This window comes from Etheostoma cragini, chromosome 8 (assembly GCF_013103735.1).
Source record: "Etheostoma cragini isolate CJK2018 chromosome 8, CSU_Ecrag_1.0, whole genome shotgun sequence".
Taxonomy (NCBI): domain Eukaryota; kingdom Metazoa; phylum Chordata; class Actinopteri; order Perciformes; family Percidae; genus Etheostoma; species Etheostoma cragini.
In genome coordinates, this window is record NC_048414.1 from 1,197,633 (window position 1) to 1,206,937 (window position 9,305).

A 9,305-nucleotide genomic window follows, 5' to 3' on the forward strand; every position below is an offset into this window, starting at 1 on the left:
CCCCCCCCCCACCATTTCCCCCTAAAATCCCATGATCTCCAGCAATCAGAGTTGTTGAGCTGCCATGTGAATGTGCGTGGCACTTTTGTGTGTTTTTATTTTAATCCTCATGTTGTCCTGTCTGTTGACCCGCTTAAAAAACAACAACATATATATCATAAAATATGGGACGCCGAAATAACCGCCGCAGATGTTAAAAAAACCACAGCCAAACTTTGGGAAAAGCAACGAAAACGATCTCTGAGCTGATTACAGTTTAGGAACATGAGTACAACATGCACATGTTATACATAGACAAAAAATAACTACTTTATGAGCTTTAACAGATGAAATTGGATCTAAAAGTTGAAAAAAAGGCTGTGAAATGCTTTAAAACCCCATCCTGTTAAAAACTACAGATCACAAACATGTGATTCTTGATTGTCATAACAACGAGTACAACATGCACGTGTAGATATAAAAGTACAGAAAATACATAAATATAAAGATCAGAGCTAAAGCCTAAATGTTGAGCTAACAAAATATGGACAAAAAACTTAAGTATAATGCTTTAAATCCGCTTTCTAGAGATAACACTGGAATACTTGTATGTATGTATATACATAGTATTACATGTATATACATAGTACTGATAAAACGTGGATGCAGTAGTGGGATATTTGGGAGTTTCAGTGTGAGAGTAGCTTGTTGTAGAAGTCTTACCTTTGTGTGTGTCTGCCGCAGCGAGTACATTCAGGACCCAAAAACCCATCCAACCAGTTGTTGCAGCAACTGCACACGCCCACAGCTCAGAGCCACTTACCCAGCATGCACTGCAGGAAAACACAGTGTCAAAGGTCGTTCTGGCTTTGATGAATCAATAACACAAGCTGATAGAGCGCCGCTTCCCTTCAGTCAACAACACCTTGTTGTCCCGCGTCTGATTGGGACTCAAACACAAAGACTGATTTAATTAAAACACTGACTATTTAATGGTTATAGCCTACATGTAGTATGGTGTTGTCATATCATCCAACTTTTACTGTAGTATAATTGGAGACGTTCCAATATCTGTAATATTTGTTTCTTAAATCTCTATATTTTCTTATTTGTTGATGGGAGCTGAACCAATACATAGTTTATTTTACAATAACCTTGAACGCACCACGAGGCTTACTAGTTTCAAGTGAATGCACCGTGTGTTGTTTTTCCGACTACAGCAGCTGCAGACTGCTTAAAGGTGCCCTGCCACACTTTTTTTGAAATACTGTGTGTGTGTGTGTGTGTGTGTGTGTGTGTGTGTGTGTGTGTGTGTGTGTGTGTGTGTGTGTGTGCGTGTTATGTGGTGAATGTGAAGATGAACTGCCACCTCCTCTGTCAACTTTAGCCACTGGAAAGAAATAAGAGGAGAAATCAGGCCAATCACAACAGCTGGTCAGTCTGACGTCATGTTGTCTTTACTTGGACTAGTCCTGGTCTTGGACTTGTCTTGGACTCAACAAAGGTGGACTTGACTCCAGCCCTGAGTACTTTAGTTTTCGTAGCTAAAAGTACGAATGCTTCATGAGTACCAGCCATCTTCAAGTCCTCCACCAACATGATCCTTGTCCCCGAAAAACATCAAGGATCACAGGAGTGAATGACCGCTGTGGTTCTGAAGGTCATTTAAGCGCCTTGTTTTGTCCCACCTACCCAGTCCTGGACCCCCTGCAGACCGTCTACCGAGCCAACAGGTCTGTACACTCACATTTGTCTTTAAAATCACATTATCATTACACACACAAAGCACAAACCCCACATCTATTTTCTGAAAAATACCTTTACTGCACTCAAACAGGAATACACCACATGTAGCACTGAGGACAAACACGTAAGCACCAACAGCAGAAAAACTACATAGAAACTAAATGATTTGAACGTTTGAACGTTTCAGGAATTCTTATTAAAACATATGTAGTAACATTTAGTAGTAACAAGTCAGAAATGTTGTTGAGTATAAAGAGACACTAATGTGGAACATGTGCCTACATATTTTAAAGGTCCCATGACATGAAAATGTGACTTTATGAGTCCCCCCAGCCTGCCTATGGCCTCCCAGTGGCCAGTAATGGCGGTAGGTGGCGGGCCCTGGGTATCCTGCTCTGCCTTTGACAAAATGAAAGCTCAGATGGGACGATCTGGAATCTTCCCCTTGTGACATCATAAGGGGAAAGGTTACCGCCCCTTTCCCTGCTTTGACCGCCCAGAGAATTTGGCCCACCTATGAGAGAAAGACACATCATGGCTTTCAAACAAGCAAAGTGGCAGTTGGTCAAGGCCACAACCCCAGCCCCCCCGCCCCCCATCTCTCCTCCTCAAAAGCTACAGACTCAGAAATGGCACCTACTAAGGAAAGCTCATTGTGAGACTGGCTGTAGTGGCTGTAATTCTGCACCAAGGCTGAATTTTGGGAAAGAGACTTCAGGTCCAGTATTAGGGGACCACGAAGGTCTGTGTGAAAGAGACTTTAGATACAGTATTAGGGACCACTAAGGTCTGTGTAAAAGAGACTTCAGATACAGTATTAGGGACCACTAAGGTCTATATAAAGAGACTTCAGATACAGTATTAGGGACCACTAAGGTCTATATAAAGAGACTTCAGATACAGTATTAGGGGACCATTAAGGTCTTTATAAAAGAGACTTCAGATACAGTATTAGGGGACCACTAAGGTCTATATAAAAGAGACTTCAGATACAGTATTAGGGGACCACTAAGGTCTATATAAAAGAGACTTCAGGTCCAGTATTAGGGGACCACAAAGGTCTGTGTGAAAGAGACTTCAGATACAGTATTAGGGACCACTAAGGTCTATATAAAAGAGACTTCAGATACAGTATTAGGGACTACTAAGGTCTAGATAAAAGCATCCAAAGAGCACCATGTCATGGGACCTTTAAAATTTTTAAACAAACTAATTTTTTACATGGACTCTTTAAACATATTTACAGTCAGTCACACAGTTGTCCGTCTCATCACAGACCAGAGGAAAGTCTTTATGTGTTTTACTTGAGGAAACTTTAGTGGCTTTACTCTCCATAGAACCACCCAAGTCACCCAAAATCTCGTGAAACAACAACACATTGTCACTCGCATTTCGTAAAATATCTTTATCAGGTGCCTTCGTTGTTGTTATTGACGCTAAAAGTCCTGTCTATAGCGTCATATAACACGCTTTATCTAAACCCGGTCAGGACTATTGGCGTCCCCTTTGATGCTGTTTTGTTAAGGAAAAGGTTGCGGGCGGGCTTACATATCCATGACGCGCGGGATTAACCGGACACATGCCGGTCTCCTGGGTGAAAGTCCTGCGTTTGACCCTGTTTCACCGTTGGGAAATTAAGGAGACTCTAAGTATTTGCGGGGGTCCAGATGCAGATCTGCTTTTTGAATATCGTGATGAACGTTAATTTCTGTTCCCCTTCAAGTGTTCATGTTATGCCGGCGTCTTCAACGTCTACCGAGGAACTGTCAATGGAGGGTTGCCAACAGGGGCGTTGTAGAGCGCCCTCTGGTGGACAAATAACATGGTTGACGGTCCTTTTTTATTTTTGAAATATTCATTTATTTGAATGAATATTTAAAAAAAAATAAAAAAATCAACCATTATAAATGCCGGTGCCAATATATCGAGAAAAGCCTAAGATCGGTCGATATATCGGCCCGCCAATATATCGGTCGGGCTCTATTTAACACTGCAATTGCAAATGCACGAGTAAAACCAAACCCTGTTAATATGCTAGACATAATGTTTCCCCAGGGAATTATAACGTTAGGTATAGTTTCCTTAGGAAATTACACCTAAGGTTTGAGTTAGAAAAGCAGAAATTAGGAATTATTGAGACTAAAATTAAAGGAATGGATGTTGATGATAATCACAGACTGGAATATGTCAACTTTTACTCAATACTATTTCAAAACCACTTCAATTTGTTTTACAATGCTATAAAATTGAATAAGACGCCCCAAAATGAATGAAAGTAGAGATTGGTACTTGGCAAAGAGCGTTGGGTGGAATCAATCAGGTTATTTTGGGGAATTAAAAACAGCAGCTGCTCAGATGACTGATAAATGATTCTGGGCTTTTGAGAAAAAGCCACCACCCCTTCTCCTGAGTTTGGCCGCTCAGATTTCTCCAATTAGAGCTCCAAACTTGTCAACACATTGAAATCACCCACCTACACCTTAAAGCCTAATGGTGTCGCTCCATCAAACCACACACTCAAATTCCTGTTTTCCTGACTGTAGACGCTGATATCTCCACAGCGCCTGAACTGATCTTTACGGCTCAAACTGCATTTGAAACGTCCACATCCCTTCGTTCTTCTGCAAAGCCTTGGTCCTGACCAAGCCCTTACAAAGTTAGTCTATGTTTTAAAGCACATATAGGACCCCGGGAACACAGGGATGACCCTAGACTGGGTTTAACCTACCCAGTAAATTGCTAACCGAGAGCAATTCAGCTGTACTTCATCCTCCCATCTTTCCATTTATCTGCTCTACGTGTGGATTTATTAGCTAATCTTCATTTCAGGTACTTGTCTATCGATTTATCACCGCTTTTCTGAGCGATTTTAACCGTATAGTTCACCCAGAATGTCATAAAACCTTGAGCCTTTGACATGGAACCACGTTATCGTCCTGTACACATCTGGTTATGCACATAATTATAAAACACCGGATGAAAATAAACTGTGTCATAAAGGGCCGCCAGCTGCTGCCACACTGATTTTATTACCACTAATCAGTGTGGAGTCCAAAATTGGAGCAAGGTTAGGGCAATACACACCAATATGGAGCCAATATTACATAATTAGTACAAAAAGTGTTTCTTTCTCGGTGTAATACAGTGTATAATATAGTAAGAATAAACTAAAAATCTGCCACTATAGTTCATTAGTTGTATGCTTTTGTTAGAAGGTGCAACTGATGGAAGAAGTATTCAGAGTTTTGTTGTAATTTCCTTCCAGTTCCTCATGGTGGCGACAGAAACCACGCACTAAAGCTTTAAGTATTAAAAGTAAAAGTACTCAATGCAGAAAAATCTACCCATTTTAGAAAGTATGTTTGTGTTAAATGGTCTGATCATTTCAGCTGGACTTGGAGTCCGTTGTATTGTTGGCTAGTTTCATTTAAAATAAAACATCCGATTTTATAAACTACATGTGGTTCGTGTGCAACCATCTTAACTTGTAAAGAATTATTAGAATATTCTCTCCGAAAGGAAGCGGAGTAGAAGTAGAAACTAAAGTACAGTACTTCAAACTTCTACATGAGTACATGTACTCTGTTACATGTACTCTGTTACATGCCTCCACTTGTAGATGTACTATGGATTTGAAATAAAATCAAATAAATTGCTCACTGTTATGTGTTGTTCGTCTGCAGCAGTATCAAGTCCAGTGACGGACTGGGATCAAGATCAATGTCCAGAACTTAGCTGGGAAATTAGGAACTCCGCCTTCTGAGTCAATCTTTCCAGGGACCAGGTCCCTGTACATGGAAGTTGGTCCTTGCCTCTCTTTCCTAGTGCTTGCTCTTGGTGGGAACTGTTGGGTTTCTGTAAATAACATCCCAGAGTCCTGGTCTAGACCTGTCTTTATGCAAAGACCTGGGAGATAAATAACATCCCAGAGTCCTGTCTAGACCTGGTCTTTATGGAAAGACCTGGGAGAAAAATAACATCCCAGAGTCCGGTCTAGACCTGGTCTTTATGGAAAGACCTGGGAGATAAATAACATCCCAGAGTCCTGGTCTAGACCTGCTCTTTATGCAAAGACCTGGGAGATAAATAACATCCCAGAGTCCTGGTCTAGACCTGATCTTTATGGAGAGACCTGGGAGATAAATAACATCCCAGAGTCTGGTCTAGACCTGCTCCTTATGGAGAGACCTGGGAGATAAATAACATCCCAGAGTCCTGGTCTAGACCTGCTCTTTATGGAAAGACCTGGGAGTGCGAGTAGACTTTATTAGGAGCATTGTGAGATCACTGTGATTGAAATAAATGGCTGTTCCCTAAAAACTAGGAGATCTTTTCCACACTGTGACGGTGTGGTGCTTTATGAAATCACAGACGTTTAGCTGTACTGTCCCATGTGGCATCATGTGAGCATGGAGCACCAGAGTCAGCGATGTACGGGGGGCACGTTGGGGAGTTGGTCATCAGAAGTGGACCAGAGTCAGCGATGTACGGGGGGCACGTTGGGGAGTTGGTCATCAGAAGTGGACCAGAGTCAGGGATGTACGGGGGGCACGTTGGGGAGTTGGTCATCAGAAGTGGACCAGAGTCAGGGATGTACGGGGGGGGCACGTTGGGGAGTTGGTCATCAGAAGTGGACCAGAGTCAGGGATGTAAGGGGGGCACGTTGGGGGGTTTGTCATCAAAAGTGGACCAGAAGAGAGACGGATTGAGGGCCGGAGGAGGAGGAGGAGAGTCCATCCGATGCTCTTCATGGTGCCATGAACGCCTCCTCGGAGCTTCTTCCATCCCAGCTGGTCCCGAGCCCAGCTTCTGTTCCTGGAGGGATCTGGAAAGAGAGCCGGAGAGGGGTCTGAAACCAGATGTCTATGGATCTCCAGGACACTAGCAGGGGAATATGGAAACTCAACAGGTAGGCAATCAGGTCAGATACCATAACACTCCATTAATATGCGTGCTGTTGGAAATACATTTGTTTAAACCTTATCTTGAAGTATAATTAAGCACATAATTTATCCGTGAATATTAATGTATGCTGATTATGTTCCAATGCTTTATTAATGACAATAAGAAGTGGACACTGCTTGTGCAACTGACTGAATTCGTAGTGTAACTACTGTTGCTAAAGCAGGTGAGGATGTCCTAGGGGAGAGACAGTGGCAGGATGGGAGTGAAGGCCACATCTTATCTTTGGAGACAAGGAGAACCGGAACAAGGTTTAATGAGCTTTGGCCCTGGAGTAAATAAAGAGGGTCAGACTTAGAGAGGAGGGTCAGACAACTCTGTGACTGTTGCATGCTGTGTTTCATGACTTGTCTCTGGAATATTCCATTGAATAAATGATCATTCATTAACATCTTAGTTTCTGAGTGGATTTATCTGGACCCTGAGACCGGAGCAGGATTTGAGCTCCAATTTGAGCTCCAACAGTGCGCATGCGCGAACATCTTGCAGGCAGGACGGATCGGGTACAGACGAGCTCTACTGCCGAGCACGCCACTTAAGTTATGTTGCACCCAAAATTATCGTTGCTTAACGTTTGGGTTGTTTGTGATTAACTTGTTCGATAGGGCTGTGATTTAACCCTTGTTTGGTATTCGGGTCAAATTGACCCATTTCAATTTTATACAAGCAGAAAAATGGTCCAAGTTCCATGTTTTCCACCTGAAATCAGCGTCCTTTCCTTATTTCCTGAGATAAACATGTATTCCTGACTCAGAACATTATTCTGGATATGACACTTATGTTGTTCCCATGAATTATAACCTTATGATAAAAACCCCACTTCCATGTTTAATAGTGTGCTAGTAGAGACTGATGCATTCCCTAAACATAGATGTTATCTCAGCTGTTGGAAATTGAGATAAAGATAATATTTGATAATAGATTATGAATGAAAATCTTATTTCAGAATTGTTTTTTAAACCCCAAATAAGTCCCGGGTCAGTTTGGAGTCCGAGGGACACGAGTGGGTCCCGGAGGTGAAGACAACACGATGGTTAATAACGCCGGCATTCTGCTTTAAGGAAGAATATTTGGTGAAACTACTCCCTTGATGATCAAGTTTTCCATACATTTTTAAATACGGTTTCAAGTACTTTAAAACTAGAATATGCTCCCTTGCTTTATAACACACTTATTACAACTACAACCGCTAGCTGCCGCGTCTTATTTGCATGAAAACATGACCGGACCTTAAAAAATGTAAACAAATTACACATGGAGCTCTTTTGATTCTGAAATGTAAAATTATTGTTTTTACCATGAAAATAACCTAAACGTTTGTCCTGAATTAATAGAAAATGTGTCTAAATTTATCGAAATTTGTTTTACAATTACCATTTTGAAGTCTGAAAGTGCCAAAAAATTCATTCAGCATCCTCTAAAACCTGTTAAACCACTCCAGTATTGCAGAAACCGACTGCATAGTCCAACAATCTATTGTCAATATGGACGATTTAGGTAATTATGCTACTTTTGCTAATAATACAAATAATGCAAAAACATGTGAAAATTAGCATCAGTAATTTTCTGAATGCTGGGGACCCATATTTCACATTTCTGCAATAAAACTTTTTAGCTTTTTTTTTAACATTCCCGGGTTCACAACGGGGCTCTAAGGGCTGGTTACTAGATTATAAGGGCGTCTGGTGACAATATGAAAAATATTGTGTATATAACACCATCATTGGAGGTTCTTGAACGCGTCTCAGTGGGAGAGTTCATACCTGAGATGCAGCGTCACAGATCGTCCTCCAGATCAGACGGATGCTGGGGGGGGGGGGGCAGCAAGTTAACATTAACACAGCTTTACCCTTTCTCTTCCTCATCATCATCATCATCATCATCATCACCATAGCAGCCTCATCTCTCCTGGGGCTGCACAATATTAAATATGCACAACCAATTTCTTTATTACATTACATGAGAAAATAAATGATCTGAGAGAAAAACTCTAAAATGTACATTTTTTAATTTGCGTGTGTGTCAACACACACACACACACTCACTCCCACACACACACACCCACACAGACACTCACACACACTCACACACACACGCAGACATGCAGGTGAGCCTGCAGGCTGATTCTACATCATTATGATTCCCTGTAAAGAGACGGAAACACTGAAAGCACCGCGGCTGATCTGCTCCACATCGGCGACGTGCTGAATAAAGACGACCCTAAAGGCGACAGTGAACGCATCGTTCCGTTCCCTCTGTGTGAAGCAACAAGACTTTCAATGTTATGAGTTAAATCAGATTTTCTACATGACAGAAGACGGATGAAGGGATGAACGGAGGGGGTTAATAGTCCGTCCCTTAATCTAAGACCTCCACAATAAAGCAGTTTAAGGAATTAGTCATTGTAAAACAGTCCGTCGGGAATATTTGTGTTTTATTCTCTCAAATACAACAGACGATTAATTCGGTGAGGAGAAAATTAATAAGGAATCAATTAGATAATTGAATCATCAAAGTAATCTTCTCTAGCAAACACACACATACACACACACACACACACACACACACACACACACACACAGACACAGAGACACACACACACACACACACACGGGCAC

At 41.7% G+C, this 9,305-nt stretch overlaps 1 protein-coding gene and 1 long non-coding RNA gene across 4 annotated transcripts in view; both read right to left on the bottom strand.

Moving 5' to 3' along the window:
• Window positions 1-782, bottom strand: part of LOC117949768 (5-hydroxyisourate hydrolase-like) — a 4,469-nt gene extending 3,687 nt beyond the window's left edge. The window contains exon 1 of one of the 3 annotated variants that reach the window (XM_034880307.1): window positions 703-782. In XM_034880307.1, coding sequence (XP_034736198.1) covers window positions 703-751 — 49 coding nt within the window. In that variant the 5' untranslated portion in view covers window positions 752-782. The remainder of the gene's footprint in view (window positions 1-702) is intronic. The other 2 variants (XM_034880308.1, XM_034880309.1) reach the window with 2 other exon arrangements.
• A 5,214-nt stretch (window positions 783-5,996) lies between these two features.
• LOC117949790 lies at window positions 5,997-8,496 on the bottom strand. Its single transcript, XR_004657738.1, has 2 exons — window positions 8,451-8,496; window positions 5,997-6,550 (listed from the first exon to the last, which is right to left on the bottom strand). It is a non-coding gene; the product is annotated as an uncharacterized LOC117949790 (long non-coding RNA).
• Window positions 8,497-9,305: the final 809 nt, after the last annotated feature.